The 21426-nt window shown below is 37.1% G+C and overlaps 1 protein-coding gene across 3 annotated transcripts in view; it reads right to left on the bottom strand.

Moving 5' to 3' along the window:
• The window catches only part of XPR1 (xenotropic and polytropic retrovirus receptor 1), a 255578-nt gene that overhangs the window by 47859 nt on the left and 186293 nt on the right, over positions 1-21426 (bottom strand). For 2 of the 3 annotated variants that reach the window (XM_044676921.1, XM_044676922.1), the window contains exons 10-11: positions 3835-4006; positions 2534-2728 (exon numbers count right to left, since the gene is read on the bottom strand). In XM_044676921.1, coding sequence (XP_044532856.1) covers positions 2534-2728; positions 3835-4006 — 367 coding nt within the window. The remainder of the gene's footprint in view (positions 1-2533; positions 2729-3834; positions 4007-21426) is intronic. The other variant, XM_044676923.1, reaches the window with a different exon arrangement.

Here is a 21426-nt window from a genome sequence, read left to right as displayed (position 1 = left end):
AGCCTATGCACCAATATTTACAGGGAGGCACATTTTTTAATAACCTAAGGAAGAATTTCATAATCATTAGTATTGTTTAAAAGAAAAGATAACGAAAAAGAAACTGGCTATCTAGAGGTAAAGAATTCTCCAATAGTAGAGTTTTCAAATGAAGTATATTATTTATATTTCTACAGATAGAAATAGACATCTGCATAGATCTGGGTAGTAATCCAAGATTGTATGAATAGATATGTAGCTAAAGAGAAGAGATTCATTTATCAGTAAGATTCACACTAAGAGACCTCTGAGATTCCTTTATGAAATATACTCTATTATTTGCTCCGCTGGCCTAAATTTATGGCTTATATCAGTAATGTGACTTCCTAGTTTTCTATGTAGCATAAGACATATTTCAAATCATCTTTGAAGTGCCAGCTCCAGTAGCCTAAAACACTCTAAAAGAATGAATTTCACCAAAATAAGTTATATTTTTTAAAATTCTTACCTTCCATCTTAGAATCAACACTGTGTATTGGTACCAAGGAAGAAGAGTGGTAAGGGCTAGGCAATGAGGGTTAGGTGACTTGCTCAGGGTCACAGAGATAGGAAGTGTCTGAAGTCAGATTTAAACCTAGGACCTCCTATTTCTCAATCTACTGAACCTCCTACCTGTCCCTCACCAAAATAATTAAAAGCCACTGGAATAAGTGGCAACTGATGGAGCAATGGATGTAGCATCTGACCTGGAGTTGGGTATAGGGAGCCAGCCTCTATATGATTTTTTTTGGGGTCCTGAGTGGCGTGGTGGCATAGGATGGTTAAAGCAGGAGAAAGAAAATGAGAACAACTAGACTAGTGGTTGGCCCATGCTGTTCTGAATTCTGTGGGCTTGGGAGTTTATTGTATACTGATTTCAAGCAAAGAACAAAAAGAGTCACAGTTGTGAAGGGGTAATAAATCACACATAACCCATTGAAGTCTAAAGAGTAAAGGTGCAAAGACAAATGGTCAAATTCCAACCACCAACTTAGTAGGGGATAATTCTGGGAGCAGAAATACCCCATGGAGATGCTCACCAATCGAATCCTGCATTTGGCCAAATGAAGTCCAGACTAAAGGAGCTAGTTCTAATCTAAATATGCAATCTTATCTAAGTAACATTTGTTAGGATTCAGGCTTCTCAATTATCAAGGAAAGGAATCATCAACTCAGTAGATGCTGGTCTGCCACTTCAAAGCTCTCCAATAAGAATTCTAAGAAAGGTGGGGATCAAAGACTGAGTCAAAAGAGGAGCCTCAGATTTTTATCTTAGATGGCCCATTCTGTCTGTCCTGACATGCAGTGCAGAAAAATCATACACAGTTTTACTTGCCGATGATTTTGTAATGGGATCCAGATAAAATATCTGTTACAGACTCTGTTTCTCTAAATGACTCCTAATAGCCTCTTGGAGGGATCAAGTTGATTTTGGATTAACCTACCTACTGGTACCAGAGCTTTTCGGGGCTCAGGTAACCAGAACCAAACACAAAGACTGCTTCAGCCTGGATTGGTCACGTAGGGAATCCAGATAACAGGCCCTAAATTTGATCCTATTTCTCCAATGGCATTTCTACATCCAACGGCTCTCAACAGTTGGGAACATCTGGGTTCAAATCCAGACTTGAACACTTATTAGCTATATGATCCTGGGCAAATCAATGAATCTCTATTTGCCTCAATTTCCTCATTTGTAAAATAATAATAATGGCAACTACCTCCCAGTGTTGTGAAGATCAAATGACATAAGTAAAAAAACCTTAAAACACTATATAAAAGTAAGTTATATTATTTTTCAAATATCTTTTATAATTTACATGTGAAAATTTAACCTATAGGTTATGGTCAAATGTTATTTTCTGTAGACAAAGGCAGCATATTTTTGAGTGAAAGGGAAGGAGTCTTTGGATTGACAACACTTGGAAAAAAGGTTCAAGAAATCAGTGTGATTGCACATAGCTTGCAAGTTAAAAGCTTTTCTCTACCCTTACAATACAAGAACAAAATCAGGTAATAACTGTGGTTTCCATGGAGATAGGAAACTAGAGGGATCAGAGAGCTCAATTTGCAGTTAAATGGGCTGGAAACAATCCCTAGCAATGGAAAAAGAGAGATAAAAATATACATGACAGCCAAAGGGGACTGTTCCCTAGTAATTTTACTTTTCTCTCCTGGCTTCAGAAAAGAACAAGGAATTTGACTGAAGCAAATGGAATGCCAGTGTCAAAGGAGAGTATCTGGTGCATATAAATCAAGACCTCTCATTTATTCAGAAGCTCTACCCATCTGAGTTGCTTCCTTTCACTCAGTAATTATGCATTACTGCATATTAGGATATCTTGGAAGGATAAAGCAGATAAAAAACCACCTGAACATACTGGAGAATGACCTGAGTAACTGGAATCTTAATGGGAAATAACCATAACAAATGAATATGGTGTCAGAATAAGAAAAAAGCTGAAAGAGTAAAAATTGGGATTTTTAAAAACCCTTTCAATAATCAATGTAATACCTTTATGAGTACTGTAAAGAGCTGCAAATGTCACCATGAAGAAAGTTGTAGAGTATTTGCCAGCATTAGCTAAGTGAGGAAAGGGCCTTTTTGTATCTCGGTACCGGCGCAGGCACTGGATGAATCGTAGCCAAGCTGGAATGCACTGAACAATGGCTCGCACTCCATAGATGTATGAATAGCAAATGTCTGGTCCTGTGAAGATTTCAAAGGGAAAAAAAAAAATCACAAATTTTACTTCTTTCTTTTCTACATTCCCATTTTGTCCCTTCTCTTTATATTTGCTAGAAGGGTAAATTAACTTGTTGCCTTCTTTAACACATCAAAATGACATTTTGTTATGTTATCTAACTGTAAAATTTATACCGGTGCTTCAAGTTTACATTTCCTGGTCTCCGATATAACCACTGCTAGCAGTAGTTCTATAAAATGAGGAATGATGATTTTCCAGATTGTTTCGTTTTCTACAATAGTTTGACAAACTTTTTAGCAGTCAGTTAGTTTAAAGGTAGAATAAAGAAAGAAAGGCTAGAAAATCTGGTATGGTGGCTATTGGAAAGGTCTAATTTCTCATTTTTCTCTAAATTCCTGTTCTCAAATCACTCCAAAGTGTTTTTTTGGGGAGTGTGTGAAAGTTACAGGCCCATCTACCTATAACCGCAGGAGCAACTCATTCATTTTGTTACCAGAAATTTATTTTTAAAAATACTACAACCACTTCAAAGCATTCTTCCTGATTCTGAATCTCATCATTTTTTGATGAGTTTAACATGATGCCATACTAAAATGAAGTAGGAAATAATGGAAAGCTGAAAAGTGCTATTTTAGCTTTAATACAAACAGAAAGACATGATAATCTACATTTTTGGTTTTCACTACTCTTAGAATGAAATTACAAAATCTCTTAGTAAATATATTATATTGAGAACATCCACAAGGTCAGAAGATATGAGTTTGGATTATGGCCCTGCTACTTATAATTCACATTTTTGAACCTCAGTTTCCTACTCTGTCAGATAAGAAAAATCAATTGTATTTATAGTACCAACTCACAGGGCTACTGAAAAGCCTCTGAAAGATAATGCACAGAAAATATTTTATAAATTGTGGAAAGTACCATATAAATACTAGTTATGATTATTACAATATAAAATTCAAGAGCAAAACCATAACAGTGAATGCAAAAAAACCCACAAACGTCTGAGTTTTTGATATTATGATTTCTGTAGGACATAATTTCTAATCAGCATTCCTTTTTGGGGAAGTTTAGACTTAAGTGTGGATGCATATTTTTCCCCTACCTCCCGTTTTATCTGGCAACAGGCCCTTGCTTTCATCCCATTTGAGCTCAAAGCTGTAGAAGCAGATCATATATTCCAGGTCCATAAGTAACACTGTCAGGCTGTTCAGCTGATCGGCCAGCCAGAAATCAGCAAAGCCTACCTTATGGAAGGGGGCTGTGAACACTCGGAACTGGGAGAAGAAAAAAAACAACAACACAAACATGGAAACATGAAAAACCATCGTATCTTTAATTTTTTCAATTCATGTCTGTCAGATCGTGCAGCAAGTGATTGGTTTGGCTGCTAACCCAGAAACTGCTAAACCAATCACAGACAAAACATGAATACCTGGTAACAGTTGGCTGATTCAATAGCATGGCTCAAAAGTGAGGTAAACGGGCAGCTGAGAGGAGAGAAAAGGTGGGGAGAGTCAGTGTAAGAAGCTGGGTAAGAAGCTGAGGGAAACAGAGAAGGAAAGGGACATTAAGGCTGGATGTTGTGAAACTGAAAGGAAAGAAGAGCACTCTCAAAATGGAATGGAGATGGGGAGCTCCGCCTCACAGGAGTGCCTTTTGCTGTGGAGGATGTTTCCTTTGGATCTGGGCTGATGCAGATGAGCTCTGGGGTTCCTTGTACTTCACTGATTCTGAGCTACCAGCAAAGATCCTACTCAATATGAAACTCTGTAGAGGTTCTTCTGGCCAGTCTATCTCATGACTTCATCCAGTGAATCCTCTGCTATGCCAGAGCCAAAGGATACAAAGCTCCTCTGAATGCAAGCAAGATTATTTGTTTGTTCTTGATAAATTTCAACACAACAACTCTATCTAAATGCTCTAAAAGATTTGTTCTGTGCAGTATGCCAGAACAGGTTCATTCTGAGTGAGAAGGGTGGTTTACCGAAATCTCCACTTTGTTAACCAATGTAATGATAGGTTCTGACTCAAAGTTGTGCTAGGTTTGTTGAATTGTATGGATGTGGTTTGAACTTTAGTGAGCTATGTGGAAATTTAACTTTTGTTCAAAACCACTAATGAAGGTCTATCCTAAGTCCAGACCCACTCTGTACAAAGAACCCCCTGATTCAATAAGCTCTATCACCCCCCATCCTCCCACATAGGTTCATGTCAAATGCTTTAAGAAGAGCTTCTTAAACTCAAGTGGTCATCTCTATTCTTAAGCAATGTGGTACGAGAAAGAGAGGGGAAAATGTGGAGTCTGAGGGCCTGGGTTCACATTCCAGCTGTCACTATGTGAACTTAGACAAGTTTTTTACCCCTTTAGGCTTCTCCCTTCTACTAAAAGGGAGGGATGCACCAAATGATCTCCAAGTTCCATTCCAGCTCTAAATCTATGATCCCTCTGGCAAAGAGAAATGTAGGGAAAAGATCCAAAGACAGGAACATCATTTGAAACATAGTATCAAGTAGCACAAAAGGAAAAGGAAGTCTAGGTCATAGGCCACCAATGTTTGATAAAAGTGAGGACAGTCTAGAACAAAGCTCCTCTTTTATATTGCCCAAGGAACATACTGCAATTCCCCTAATAGTTAGCAAGTCAAAGGTATGCGGTTAGCCTGGGCCTTGGGTAGAACAAAAGAGAAGGAAGGAAAGGGAAGCCAATGGAAAGGAGAGAATAAGGAGAAATTGGGAGGAAAGACAGGAAAACAAGGAAAGGAACTAGAGGAGTAAAAAAGAAGGGAGGCAGGAAAAATGTTTATACTTTCCCTTCACTATTAATATATTATTATAAAAGCAATGAGGAAAAACACGCTATTGAATCTACTTGGAATATATCATGCTTCTGAGTCCTGAGCACAGTCTATATCCTTCATATCCTTTAAAAAAGGAAGAATTCTAGGTTTTCAGAATTTCAGTTTATTCTCTCTTAAGAACAATTTACTCATATTACTCAGGGCTAAATGTTTTTCTAAATTTCTCCTCTCTTTACTGAAATGTCAATACTCATGCTCTAAGAAATTCTACCAGTCAATCAAGTTCACAATCAAGACTTCCTAAGAATTCCCTTTTTGGTGAGAATCCTAAATCTAGTTATCTTTCTTTTGCTCAAACTTTTCAAGTTCTCTATGGATTCTGATAGAGAAGGTAATAATTGATATATTATTAGGTAACTCCATAAATATCATAACGAGAAAAGGCCATTCTGGATATCTTGTATTACATACTACAAACAATGTAGTATTATACACTACAAGCAAGTTGTTCTTTTAACACTGTAATTCAATTCAGCATTAATTGTCTAGAAGTCTAATATGTGGGAAGTACTGGAAAGTCCTGTGCTAAAGTGAAGAGAATACAAAGACAAAAATGAAAAGAATCCCTTGCCCTCATGGAACTTACATGTGGCCATCATTCCAATTTCCTCCCCACGGGAATCATCTTACTTGCCTCTGGACTTAGGTAAACTTTGCCTTCCCATACCCATAAGCAGGATTCTGTCTCCATATCATGTTGCCTTCTTTCTCAACAATGTTCCTGTTTCCTTCTTATAGGACTGTGGGACTTTCCACACATGCTGCAGCTCAAGAACTCCCATTCCCAGATCCCCTTTATGTGTCATTTCCCCCTTTGGAAATTAAGTTCCTTGTGAGCAAGGGAAGTCTGACTTATTTATCTCTGCATGCCACATACCAGGTTAAGTGCTTTAGAAATGTATTTTTATATATTTATATTTTACTTCAATACTTCAAAAGATCTGTGATTTCATCCCTATATAGATTCTCTTCACTGACATACATTGCAAATCTTATTCTAACTTAGATTATTATCTCCATGAATTCTAAGGCCAAAAATATCCATCTGGTAGTGAATGCTCTGAATACGCTGAATATTAACTGCTATATGAAGATTTGGGGCTAGTCCTAATAAAGGACTATTGGACCGATTATTGGTCCTATTACTCAGAACTTTTCTATTGTATAGAACTTATGGAAGAGACTTTAGAAGCCATCAGGTCCAACCTGTATCTGAGCAAGAATGCTCTCTCTGTTATAGCTACTAAATGTTTTTCTAGGCTCTGCTTAAAGATCTTCAGTGAGAAGAACCCTACTGCCTCCTGAAACAGTCCTCTCTACTCTCAAAAAAGCACAAATTGTCAGGGATTTTTTTCCTCATCAAGTTTGAATCTGCATCTTTTTTGCACTGCCTGCCATCTAGGACCAAACGGAATAAGTCTAATCCCTTTTTTCCAAGATCTTAAAGACAATGTTGAGGCCTTTGTGACTGCCCCTCTAGCTGATCATAGCTTCCCCTCAAGAACATTATTTTCTACTAATTTTGGATATACTTATATGAGTACATGTTGTTTCTCCCAAATGAATGCTCCTTGTGGCCAGGGATTGAGAATTAAGTTGAGTAGCTTTGTCTTCTCTTTGTTGCCATCTATGTTGGCATGCTGTTACCACGATGATGCCATCTATCTCAAGCAAAGGTCCTACTATTCCTTCTTTGATACTCCTTTTTTCTCCAAATATAGCTAAAAAAAGAGAAACAAACCCTTTTGTTGCCAAATGTGGCATCTCTCACTAGCCTCAACTATTCCTGATACTATGTTTACCAGATGGTACTATGATTAATCTTCTTAATTATTTGGCTTTACTTTTATCTTCTATGTATCTAAAAAAAATTTAAGTTGTTTGATGAGTTCCCTTAGCATCTACATTAATCTTTTCTGACCATTTTTCCTTCTCATTAGAATTATTTAACTTCATGTCTTCAGAAGTTTATTCTTGAATATCTTCTATGGCTCCAAGGGGCTGACTTCCTCTGAAGCACTGTAGTACAAAGGTTCTTTCCCCAGAACCTTTAGAAATCCTAAAATCTTAGGAGCATGCTCTGATTCCCTTTCCTTCTCTATTACAAATTCTAGAAGGGAATAGTCATTCCCCCACCCCCACCCCAGGGTTCTCATCTTTTTAATCCCAGTAACAGTTACAAGCAGTTAGTGAGAATAAGCTTTAGAACATAATTTCTTTTATTGCTTCTCTCTTCTGAAGGATGAAAGAAATATTAAGGCAAAGAAGTTAAGTAGCTGTTCTGCTTTTAGCAAATGTTTAATAAATGCTTGCTGAATGATTGCTTTGCCTCCTCTTTCCTACCAAATCTTTTCTTCAGGGGAGCATTTCCTGTTCTTTCAACCTTTCCAAAACTAAGTTTCTAATAATAAATGTAATTAAGAACATCCAGGGGAACAGCTAGGTGACTCAGTGGATTGAGAGCCAGGCCTAGAGATGGGAAGCTCTGGATTCAAATCTGGCTTCAGACACTTCCTAGCTGTGTGATCCCATACTAATCATTGAAATTCCACTGCCCAGTCCTTATTGCTCTTTTGCATTAGATTCTGGGTCAGAAGGTAAGGGGAAGGATTATTTTTTTAAAAAAGGGAAAAAAACCCACATAGCCCTAAAATAATTTTCCTTTTTGGGTGCTAGCTTCCAAATCCATCCTGAGTCTGAATCCCATCTGACACACAAGAGCATTGTGACTGGAGGCAAGTCACCTCATCTTTCTCTGTATGATGTGCTCCCATTCTTTGACACTTGAGGACATAATTTCCTCTCCTTACACTGGCTCCTTCCAACACTTCAGTCTTTTCTTTTGATTAAACATTCCCAGTTGCTTCAGCAGATCTGATGGCATATTCTTGAGGCTTCTCACTATTCTCATCGCACTCCTCTGAATACTCTACCATTTATCTAAGTTCTTTCTCAAACGTTTTCTTAAAGGTGGTATCCAAAAATGTCCAAAGATCCCAAAGTTCATCTTATCAGTACAGAGGGCAGATCTATGCACTACCTCTGACCTCATCTCCCCAACTGTCTGTCTGTCTGTCTCTCTGTATGTGTGTGTGTGTGTGTGTACACACACACACACGTATATATATAAAATAAAACCTAAAATCACATGAGTTTTTTTGGTTGTCATGCCACAGTGATGACTCACTGAGCTTAAAGTTCAATTCAGTTTCAATTTAATAGGTACGATTAAGTGCCTACTTTATGTTAGGTGCTAGGGTAGGCCTGAGGGGAAAAAAGACAAAAATGAAAATACCCTCACCCTTATATCATATACACAAATAAGAAAATATAAAGTACATACAAAGTAAATATATATATATATATATATATATTCCCTCCATTTTAACTGAATATTTAAATACCTATTTGGTATGAGACACTATACTAGTTGTTGGAGACATAAAGAAAAAATGGCAAAATCTCTCATCCCAAGGAATATATATTTTATTAGATGGAAATAACATGTATATGGATAAGTAAATCTATAGAACCTACAATATAACTATAAAGACATTTTTGTAGTAGTTGGGAGAATCAAGAATGGCTTCTTAGATGAGGTGGCAACTGTACTGAGGTTTCAAGGGAGGTAAGGGTTCCAAGACGTGGAGGTCAAAATGGAGAACATTTCAGAAATGAGGGGCAGTCTGTGAAAAGACACAGAGTCAAGAGACAGAATTGAAACTAAGGGAAAGTAGTTTTTGATGAAAGATTATTAAGAGGGGGCATAGTAACAACTTTGAGACCAGTAAAGCTCCCTTTTAGGAAGTTGCACTGGCAGTTGGAGACCTGGTAGAAAGAGCACTGTGTCTGGAGTAAGGATGACCTGAATTCAATCTGACCTCAGAAATATACAGGGTGTGTCCTTGGACAAGTCATGTAACCTGTTTGCCAAAGTTTCCTCAACTGTAAAATGGGGATAATAACAGCAATTGTCTCCTAGATCAAATAAGATAATATATGTAAACTGCTTAAAGGCATGGGGCCTGGTATGTAATAGGTACTCTCTAAATCAGTGATTCCCTGATGGATGCTGTAGCAATCCAGTGGGGCGGTGATGGCCACAGGTGCATTTTGGAACGAGGATTCAGTGCAGTAACCAATTTATTAACAACAACAAAAAAAAGAAACCAACTGCAAATAGTCAATTGCAGTGATTTAAGATTACTGCTGACGAAAATAGAGCAGAGGATTACTAAACTGGTAGTAGCACACCAGGTTCATCCTTCTCATTAAGATGATTTCGAATGTTTTAACTTTTTTTGCATTACATTCTGAGTTCAATAAAGTTTCATAATTTTAAAGTTCAATGTTTATAATTTACACCTTTCTTTACTACATTTACAAAAAATGTAGAAACATTAATACATATATCTTTCCTACTAATTGCTATTAAGATTTTAAAAAAATTAATTTCCAGGGGCACTAAGTAATATTTTTTCTGGAAAGGGAGCGGTGGGCCAAAAATGTTTGGGAACCATTGGTCTAAATGGTAACTATGATGATGATAAAGTTCTTTGTAGAAAGAGGGAATTTAAGAGGTGAAGATAAAGAGGGAGTGTATTCAGGTAAGGGGATCAGCTTGTGCAAAGGCATGAAGGAGATGGAATATTCTGTACAATGATCTGTGAGTAGGACAATTTGGCTAGAGTAGTGATGGGCAAACTTTTAAAGGGGGGCCAAAGGAAAGGAAATGTTCATCTGTCAGTCTTTCTAAGGCAGCTCTCTTGAAGTTTCATTGTATGGTATCCTACTCATTGTATTCGTCAGATTAGGAATAATGTCGGGTGGCCAATATAATATTTCAGGGGGCCGCATCTGGCCTGTGGGCTGTAGTTTGCCCATCACTGGGCTAGACCATAAGAGTACAGTATAGAGACGAATTCTGGCATCAAATTGTGAAGGCCATAAATTCCAGTTTGTACTGGAGGCTATAAAGGAGCCATTGTAAACTCTTGTTCAGGGGAGTGACATGTCAAACTTGACCTTTCAGAATGTCACACAGGCAGCTGTGTGATGAGAGCAGGCAGACTAATTAAAGGGCTAGAATAATAGTTCAAGAATAAGGCAATGAGTGCCTGAACTCAATTGGGGGCTATATACAAGGAGAAATGGGGAGTGTCACAAGAGATGCTATGGGGTCCAGCTGACAAAACTTGGAGTGACTGGATGTATTGATGTGAAAGAGAATTTAAACTCTCTTTGTCTAATTTAAATTAATCAATCAAGAACCTGGAGTGCCTCACCTTTCACATTTAGTTAGTCATTAACAGTTAGTAATGTGTAAGTGGAAATTTTATATCCCTTAGACTTTTTCTCAGAATTCTTACCTCGCCTCAAATTTCCCTTTTCCTTTCCATTTAGTGCATCTTTTACATGATTGTATACAAGTTTTGTGGTAATGCCCCCTTGCTCTCTCTTCCATGTGAGTGGTGAGCACTCCCTGTGTTCTCTAGCTCTCTAGTGAAATATTAATACATCTTTATAAATATTATACTTTGGAGATACTAAATATTAATTTTAAAATCTACAATAAGAACCTTTTTCTAGAAAAGGAAGTTCATACAGGCAGTGTTAGGCAAATTGGGAGACTGTGATTGATTCCTGAGATGTGCTGAGGAGAGTTGGTGGGTGGAGAAAACTGCATATAAGCGGGAGCCTCTGGGACCCCAGGCATTCTTTTCCGGTGTTTTGCCTCATGGGCATGAGCTTTGGTGAGATTCTTTGTGGACTTTTGGCTTCTTGGCACCTTAGTCTTTTGATGGTTTTGTGGCAGCTCAGCTTGATTAGGCATTCAATTCTGCCTTGGATTTGGTGTTGGTGGCTAGAAGAGTTCGGCTTTGGGGACTCCCATGAGTTGAAGAGCCAAGACTCTCCCGCTCTTCTGGCCGGAGATTGGAACTTTGTTGGGGGAGCAAGCTAGATTTCTTCAGAGCAGACTTAGAGGGATATGCTAGAAACTTCCTTATCTCCTTCTTACATTTCCCTCTCTTACTATCACTTATTTTGCTGTGATAAAGCTTCTAAAGTTCCTAACAGTGTCTCATGACTCAATATTTATTATAAATGGTGATCACAATAATTTTTTACCTCTTATATTTTGTCAAACCCATTTTGATTACTACAATTTATTAATCTGAAATGAGAGAAGACAGTTCCCTAAAACCCCTTAGTCACATAAATCATTGTCTAGTTTCACTTCTCTAATTTTGTACTTATAAAAAGCACTTTTTAAAAACTCAAGTGTAATTGTAAGACCTTTCACTTTTCTCTACTATATTTTACCTTATTAGATTCAGCTCAATACTAAAGCCTATTTTGATCGTTATGAATTCTGATTTTTTTCTCCCTAGATTTAACATAATATGCAAATAATGATGAGCCTTGCTTGACTTGGAATCAGAAAGAACTGAATTATAGACAATTGTGTGATCCTGGTAAGGCCACTTAACCTCCCTCAGCCTCGGTCCTCTAATATGTCAAATGGGGATAATAATGGTGTCTTGCAAATCTGAAAGTACTAGACAAATGCTAACTGTTATAAATATGCTGACCACATACATTATCAAGTAAGTACTCTACAAACCATGAAGTGTTCTGTGAACATCTGCTAAAGAAGCTTAGTAACACCACATTCTTTCAACTTTTGAAAGTTTCAACTTTCAACAGCCAAGACTGTTCATACTACATTGATTTTGATCAAATTTGCACATCTTACTGTTAAATGGTAACTATTATTGTTTTTATTGTGTCCCCATTTGGGATTTTCTTGGCAAAGATCTCAGAGTGGTTTGCCATTTCCTTCTCCAGCTCGTTTTACATATGAGTGACTTGTCCAGGGTCACCCAGCTAGTAAGTGTCTAAGGTCAGATCTGAACTCGGGAAGAGGAGTTTTCCTGACTCCATCACTCTATATACTGTACCAACTGACTGCCCCAATTCTATTTTAATTTACTGTTATGGTTCAGATATTTAAAAATTTTCATCATTGTACCTTCAATTAAAATAATTAGTAAGAACTGCTTTTTAAAAAAGATTATAGTAACAGCAAAGAAAATAAAATTATGACTTGAAAATTTACAAGTTCTATTTTAGGGTGCCCAGATATGCAAATGAAATTAATAGAATTCTGGTGCTCTACTTCCTTAAAACCACTCACTTGTTATTTTCCAGAAATCTAATTTTTATCCCCACTACTCTTCTTTTTTTAAACCCTTACCCTCCATCTTGAAATCAATACTGGGTATTGGTTTTAAGGCAGAAGAGTGGTAAGGGCTAGGCAATGGGGGTTAAGTGACTTGCCCAGGGTCACACAGCTAGTAAGTATCTGAGGTCATATTTGAACCCAGGACCTCCCATCTCTGGTCTGACTCTCAACTCACTCAGCCACCCAACGGCTCCCCCTCCTCCATTACTCTTCTTAAACTGTTTCTTCAAAGTCATTTATGACTTCCCCATCCAATCACCATCCCTTTCTTTTCTTTTTTTTTTTTTTATATTTACTCATTCAGTCAGCCATTTATTTATTTATTTGTTTATTTGTTTGCTCGTTCATTCGTTCATTCAAATCATCCATTCATTTATACTCTTATCCTCCGTCTTAGAATCAATACTGTGTATGATTCTAAGGCAGGAAAGGGGTAAGGGTTAGCAAGGGAGGTGAAGTGACTTGCCCAGGGTCACCCAGCTAGGAAGTGTCTGAGGTCATATTTGAACCCAGGACCTCCTGTCTCTAAGCCTGACTCTCAATCCACTGAGCCACCCAGCTACCCCCCTTCCTTTTCCCTTCCATCTTCCTTGGCCTCTCTGCTGACCATTTTTGCCCTTTCACTCTTTGCTACATGTTTCACTTCCAGGACACTGAACTGTAATGGCTCCATTTCCACATCAGACTATTCCTTTATTGGCTCCTCTGCCTCTGTTGTCCCTTAAATCTCAATGTCTGTCATGTTGTTAACCTCAGTAATCCTTCTTCTCTACAAACTTTATCTTGGGATTTCACCTTTGTGTGGATGATTAAAAGAACATTTCCTGAACCTTCTCCCTAAGCTATAGACCTGCATTTTAAACTGCTTCTAACTTCTCTAACTAGATGAGTATACTGTTGATACCTCAAACTCAACACAGCCCAAACTGAAATGTCATCTTCTTCTAAAAGCTGTTCCCCTTTGTCAGTTCTTCTTATAGTATTAATATTTCTCCACTTCCCCAAATCCAAAAAACCATTAATGCTTCTCTTTACTTTCTATCTTGAATCAATTCCCAGTCCAGTCAAATATACCTCTACTTCATCCATCCCCAACTTTTTCCTTCCTACTATCACCCTGGCTTATACCATTATTAGCTATAACATAGATTACTATAAATGTCTCCTAACTGGTCTCTTCCTGCTCCAAACAATCCTTTGTTCTAGTGTCAGAATAAGCTTTCTGTCATTTCCCTACTGAAAAAATTTTCGGTGGCTACCAAGTGCCTAACAAATAAAGTACAAACTCCTTAAAATGGAAGTTAAGTGCCTAACAAATAAAGTACAAACTCCTTAAAATGGAAGTTTAGGGTCCCTAAAATCTAGACGTCAATACATTTTATCAGAATTCTTCCACAATTTCCCTTTATGCAATCTTGCATCCAAATTAGGTTACTCTCTACAGCCCAGTTTCACTCTACTTTCTCTGATTTTGCTTATGCTGTTCCCTAGGTCTAGAATACATCTCTTCCTCACCTCTATGTCTGCCTGTTGAAAAAACCAAACCAAATCAAACCAAACCAAACCTTAACTCTCTTCTTTCAAGGCCCAAATCAGTTACCAGTCACCTGCTCCAAAAACTCCTCTTTGACTTTCACTACATGTAACCTCCCCTTCTTGCCACCTTAAGGAAAGTGAAAATGAAATCTCTCTCCTGAAATTTCTCATAATACTTTGGATCTCTTTCATGGCTTTGTTTTTTGACTTACCATTGTCTTGCATTTAGCATATGCTCAATGAATTTTTTGTAAAACATTAGCCTTTGTGGTACCTTTCTCCCCCTGTTGAGTTCCTTCTAGAACTTCTATTTTGAGGACAGATAGATTGAGGCCAGTCATCCTGCTTTTCTATACTAGCTCTTCTGACTTTGCTACGCAGTCTCAGATGCATTCTCACCCTGGAAATTCCTTTCTCCTCAATAGTCTTCTCTTCCTGGAACACTCCTCTATGTCTGTAGCCCTCTTTTCCCAGTGGTGAATTCCTCTCAAAACTTCCTTTTTGAGGAAGAGTTCAGGTTTATCATTTCTTATTTCTTTCTAGGTTTTGCTTTTGACTTTCAGAACTTATTACCATTCAAGGTATATCTCCTCTAAACTACCTTTCCCACTCCCACCTCAATTGCCTTTGGCTCCCTTTCATATTTTACCTTTCCACCATTAGAATGTAAGTTCCTTGAGAACAGTAACTATCTTTCTCTTAGTTTGTATTGCATTCCCAGTACTTAGTACAGTGCCTGGCACATATTATATGCTTAATAAGCAAGATAACTTGATTTAAATCAATGTATTATTAATTGAGAGAACCTAGATATTTTAACAGTCACTTAATTTAATAACAAAATTTCATAAATGGAGGTAATGCTTCTATTACTAAATGACAGTTTCTGGTATGAGAAATGTTATCAACTCCAAACTCAGTCTGCATGTAAAGAATTTATATCTAATTGGATATAATTTACTTAAGGTATTTACTTGTTGGGTACATGCATGTCCTTGCAGCTCTGAAGATCAGCTCTGCCCTGGCTTAATCTAGTCTATCAATAGTGCAGATAAGAAGCCTTCAACAGGCAGGAAAGCTCAATCTTCAACACCCCTCTCCCATCTACTGCGAAGAGAACTGTAATAAAAATACAGCTGCCTGGGATCCTAGGGTGAAGGTTGCAACCATGTCAGTACCTTAGTACCACCACAGGAAACTCAGGGCTCTGACTAGGCAGCTGGCAGGGAGGAGGCTAGCAGAAAGGAAAAGAGGAGGATGAAGGTAACTATCTTCAGTTGCTACACCACCTTCACCTTCATCTTCTGCTGGCAACTGTGGAAAATCTGGCCTCGGGGCCCATCAATCAATATAACAGGCCAGCTCCATCAACCTAATCCAGTTAATCAGAAGAACAGAGAAGAAGCCCCTTCAGGACAGAATAGCCCAAACCCACAGATCCAGCAAATAAACAGAGGAGCAAGAAAACAGACAATAAGGAAGGGAAAAGAAGGAAAAATATGAGTAAAGAACATAAAAAGAAAAAAGAAATTACAATGGACAGCTTCTAGCTAGGTAATGAACAAAGAACAAATGGAACAGAGGAAGACCAATGTACACCAAGCAAGAACTCAGGAATTCCAGCGAACTGGACACAGGCTTTGGAAGAACTCAAAAACAATTCAAAAAACAATTAAGAGAGCCTGAAGAAAATTGGGAAAAGAACTTAAAAAGCAAAATAGGTCATCTGGAAACAGAGGCACATGAACTAAAACAAGAAAATAGTACCATGAAAGCCAGGATTGACCAGTTTGAAAATGAGGCAAAGAAAGTTAAAGATGACCTAAAGATGTTTATCTTTATAAATAGTCCAAAAGGAAAAGGATGATCAAAAAACCAGGCATGAAATTCAGTCTTTAAAAATTAGAATCCAACAACTAGAAGCAAATGACTTCACAAGACAGCAAGAGTCTCTAAGACAAAGTCAAAAGAATGAAAAATTGAGGAAAATGTGAAATACCTCATTGACAAAACAATAGACCTTGAAAATAGACCCAGGAGAGACAATTTAAGAATTATTGGACTACTGGAAAATGAGGACAAAAGAAAAAGCCTGGACATCATTCTAGAGGAAATTATCCAAGAAAACTGCCTTGATATTCTTGAACAAGAGAGTAAAGTAGAGACTGAAAGAATCCACAGATCACCTTCTGCATTTACTCTACAATTGACAATGGCCAGGAATGTTACAGCCAAGTTCAAGAACTTCTAGGCCATGGAAAGGATACTATAAGCTACTAAAAAGAAACCATTCAGGTATAATGGAGCCACAATCAGGATAACACAGGACCTAGCTGCATCCACACTGAAGGACTGAAAGGCATACAATATGACATTCCAGAAAGCAAGGGAACTGGATCTACAACTAAGAATCAATTACCCAGCAAAATTGACTATATTCTTGCAGGGGAAAGTATGGTCATTTAATAAAATAGAAGACTTCCAAGAATTCATAAAGAAAAACCTTTGACAAAATACAACATTCATTCCTACTGAAAACACTAGAAAGTATAGAAATAGAAGGGCCTTTCCTAAAAAAAAATAAACAATGTATATCTAAAACCATCAGCAAGCATTGTCTACAATGGAAATAAATTAGAAGCCTTCCCAAAAAGATCAGGAGTGAAGCAAGGATGCCCATTATCACCTCTATTATTTAACATTATACTAGAAATGCTAGTGGTAGCAATTCAAGAAGAAAAAGAAGTAGAAGGGATTAAAATAGTCAATAAGCAGACTAAATTATCACTTTGCAGATGATAAAATGGTCTACTTAAAGAATCCTAGAGAATCAACTAAAAAGCTAGTAGAATAATCAACAACTTTAGCAAAGTAGTAGGGTACAAAATAAACCCACATACATCATCAGCATTTCTCTATATTTCCAACACAACTCAGTAGCAAGAGTTAGAAAGAGAAATTCCATTTAAAATCACCCTAGATAATGTAAAACATTTAGGAATCTATTTGCCAAGACAAACACAGGAATTACATGAACACAACTACAAAACACTTTCCACACAATTAAAGCTAGATCTAAATAATTGGAAAAACATTAATTGCTCATGGGTAGGACAAACTAATATAATAAAAACATCAATCCTATCCAAATTAATTTATTTCTTCAGTGCCATACCTATCAAACTACCAAGGAACTTTTTTTAATGAATTAGAAAAAATTATAACAAAGTTCATTTGGAAGAACAAAAGATCAAGAATATCAAGGGAACTAATGAAAAAATGTGAAGTATGGGGGGCTAGCAGTACCAGATCTTAAACTGTACTATAAAGCAGTGGTTATCAAAACAATTTGGTACTGGCTAACAGGCAAAATGGAGAATCAATGGAATAGAGTTGGGGTAAATGACCTCAGCAAGATAGTGTACAATAAACTCAAAGATCCTAGCTTTTGGAACAAGAACCCACTCTTTGACAAAAACTACTGGGAAAATTGCACTGAGTTATTAATAGTCTTTCATTATTGTATTACCTTTGGTAACATGATTTCCAAAACATTCTATCAATAACTGCTCATCTATTAAATACCCAGCAATGATATTGTTTAATATCATACACAGTGGACAATGCTTTTGCTAATAAACTGAATAGGCAACGTGTCACACATGAAACACAGCTTGCTCCTCTACAAAGGGAACGTTTACTTATTATATAATGTGGAAAACGATGCAATCTTTTTATTGCATTGATTCAATTGTGGCAATAGGCAATAGTTAAGTCTTTCAAATTCCTAATTTATTAAAAACTTTTTATAGGCTTTACATAGGATGATATAAGCTTAACTGCTGTTTATTTGAAATCAGTCATGTTACTTAGTGATATATCCAAAGCAACTCTATTTCCATAGAGCAGTGTTAGAAATAATTTGACTGGATTGCTACTGAGTGAAATAAAAGAGCTCCCTAAAAAAAAAAGTCCAGCAGCAAAGAGAAACTCAACAAATAATTCCAAATATTAAATGTAATTTAGTATGAATAAACTCAATTATCCTTGTCAATACTTCCTGGTAAGGGATCAGTAATAAATACCTAGGCTGCCAGTATAATACTAATTCAAATTAAAAAGTCTATGGGGGGCAGCTGGGTAGCTCAGTGGAGTGAGAGTCAGGCCTAGAGACAGGAGGTCCTAGGTTCAAACCCGGCCTCAGACACTTCCCAGCTGTGTGACCCTGGGCAAGTCACTTGACCCCCATTGCCCACCCTTACCACTCTTCAACCTAGGAGCCAATACACAGAAGTTAAGGGTTTAAAAAAAAAGCCTATGGGGCAGCTAGGTGGTTCAGGGGACTGAGAGTCAAGCCTAGAGATAGGAGATCCTGGGTTCAAATCTGGGCTCAGATACTTCTTAGCTCTGTGATCCTGGGCAAGTCACTTAACCCCCATTGCTTAGCCCTTACCTCTCTTCTGCCTTGGAACCAACACACATTATTGATTCTAAGAGAGAAAGTAAAGGTGTTTTGTTTTTTTTTAAAGCCTATCTTGGAATTTATAATCTCCAAAAAGCATGAAAAACTGGTAACAAGTCACTTTATTATACATATATTTTAAAAAGTATACTGCAATATCTCCTCATGGAGGGGATGAATTTTGGTTTTTAAAGACTGTATCAGTAGAGTGGAACTTTGGGAGGTTTTACCCCAACAGAAGGCATTTAAAGGCTAATTTAATCAGAGAATGTGTCAACAGACACTGTCCTTTTAAATTGCTTAGTGTCTAATACAATGTATTGAACTTAAAAGGTGATTGGTAAATGTTTCCAGAATGAATTAATGGATTCTGAAGTCTGAGTAAAGAGATATTTAAAATAAGAAATAGATATTCAAAGATACTAACATTAAAGGATAAGAATTGTTAAGTATTTTAACTTAAATATTGTAGAGAAATCATGACTAGTTTCAGATAAACAGTTAATGTAATAAAGAGCCTTTCATGTTGCATACATCTTAACTTATATAGCCTTCAAGACTTCTAAAATAAAAATACAAAGTAGAGATTTATAGCCACATCCATCTTTTAGTGATTATACTGAGAAGTCAAAGATGTTACCTACAGAAGCAGCAGGCAATTATTACAGACATAAAGCACTCATTATGTACCAGGTGTTTGCATTTTTTCATATCAATAATTTTTTCTTTAAATAGTCATTAGTCAAAGATAAGTAAAAGAGATAAGACATTTCCTTCTCTCGAATACTATTTAACAAATTTTGATAATTAATGTGGTCTTAATCGATTGGCAGAAATACAGTAATACTTCACTTAACCTGAGGGGAAATTATCTATATGATCTTTTGTCATATATGTTATGGAGATATACCTCCATTTAGGTACAAGTTGGGCTGGATGGCTATTGAAGGTATTTTCAATTCTGTAATTTTATCTTTTGTTCAAGGACAAACCTGGTTAAGCTTGGAGAGTTCAATAACTAACATTTTTTTACCTACATAAGTAACTCATAAAAATTGTCTATTGTGTTATGGAGAAGCTGTAAACTGTAATGGTGGAGGAGTGGACAGTGATAACAGCTTGATATCTAAGTAGAATGAAAGCAACTCAGAATTTGATGGAAAATCAAATACAATCCACAACTGAAAAAGTAAGAACTCTAATAACTCACTCAAAATAATTAGTTGTCTGGTCTTTGCTTTGAGACTTACAGAATGAATTCAGGATCACCCACTGCACTTTTGGATCACTGACTATGGAGAAGGGCTTTAGAAGGACTGACTTAAAAGCTATTTTGTTGCTATTTTAAAATATATATATGTATATATTTTAAAACCCTTACCTTCTATCTTGGAGTCAATACTGTGTATTGGCTCCAAGGCAGAAGAGTGGTAAGGGTAGGCAATGGGGGTCAAGTGACTTGCTCAAGGTCACACAGCTGGGAAATGTCTGAGGTCAGATTTGAACCTAGGAACTCCTATCTCTAGGCCTGGCTCTCAATCCACTAAGCTACCCAGCTGCCTCCTTTTGTTGCTATTTTTACCTGCTGTTCCTTGCTCTGCTTTTGGAGACTAGCAAAAAATTTCTTTTATATCTGAGAGCCTTTCTAAGACAGGAAGACAGTGATGTTGTTCCCACATCCCCAAGTCTCTCCTTCTCTAGGTTAAAGACCACCAGATTTTTAAACAGATTTCCACACATGATGATCCTGAAATCTCCATAATCCTGTTTATGTTGCTCTAGATGTTTTCCAGCTCTCAATGTCCTTCCGAAAAAGCAGTGCACATATTTAAACACAATATGTCACAAGAGATCTGGCCAGGGCAGAGTATAGGGTTATTAACTCTAGTCCTAAGTACTATGCATTTCTTAAAGTAACACAATCAGCTTTTGTTGACTCATACTATGTTTTTTTTAGAAAAATGGTTATCTAGTAACATCTTACCTATTCTGAATTTGATGTTGATTTTTTACACTAAAAGTTAAGACTTTATGAATGCCTGTATTAAATTTCATCTTATCTGAGTCTCAATATTCTAGGCCAGTGATGGTTAACCTTTTAGAGACCCATTGGGCTGCTGAGGAGAGGTTCAGGTGAAGTGAGGATATTCAGGGAGAGGGAGAGGGAAGAGGCCTCAACTCTCTGTTCCCCTTCTAGCTCTGATGCACGTTAAGCATTCCTTCCCATTGGGCTGCTGGGCAGAGGGATGAGTGAAGTGAAAAAAATGTCCTTAGTGCAGTGAAGACTGCCTTTCTACTAACAAACTCTGGCAGGGGAAGGCTTACAGTTCTAGGTCATTAAGAACTTTTAGAAGCCTTATTCCATTGATTAACAGATTAGCTCTCCCTCTTAGCCTTTGTGTCAATTGCAAATATGATAAACATGCTATGTATGCCTTTACTGAACTCACTGATACATATATCAAATAGCAGAGAGGCCAAGCATAGATGCTAGGTACATTTCCCTAAAGGTCAGCTTCCATTGAACCACTAATTATTAGTCTTTAAGTCCAGTCACTCTAACAATTCTGAATCTACCTAATTGTATGCACT

This window comes from Gracilinanus agilis, chromosome 4 (assembly GCF_016433145.1).
Source record: "Gracilinanus agilis isolate LMUSP501 chromosome 4, AgileGrace, whole genome shotgun sequence".
Classification (NCBI taxonomy): domain Eukaryota; kingdom Metazoa; phylum Chordata; class Mammalia; order Didelphimorphia; family Didelphidae; genus Gracilinanus; species Gracilinanus agilis.
Note: the sequence above shows the minus strand (reverse complement) of the source record. Positions and strands in the feature narration are given on the sequence as shown.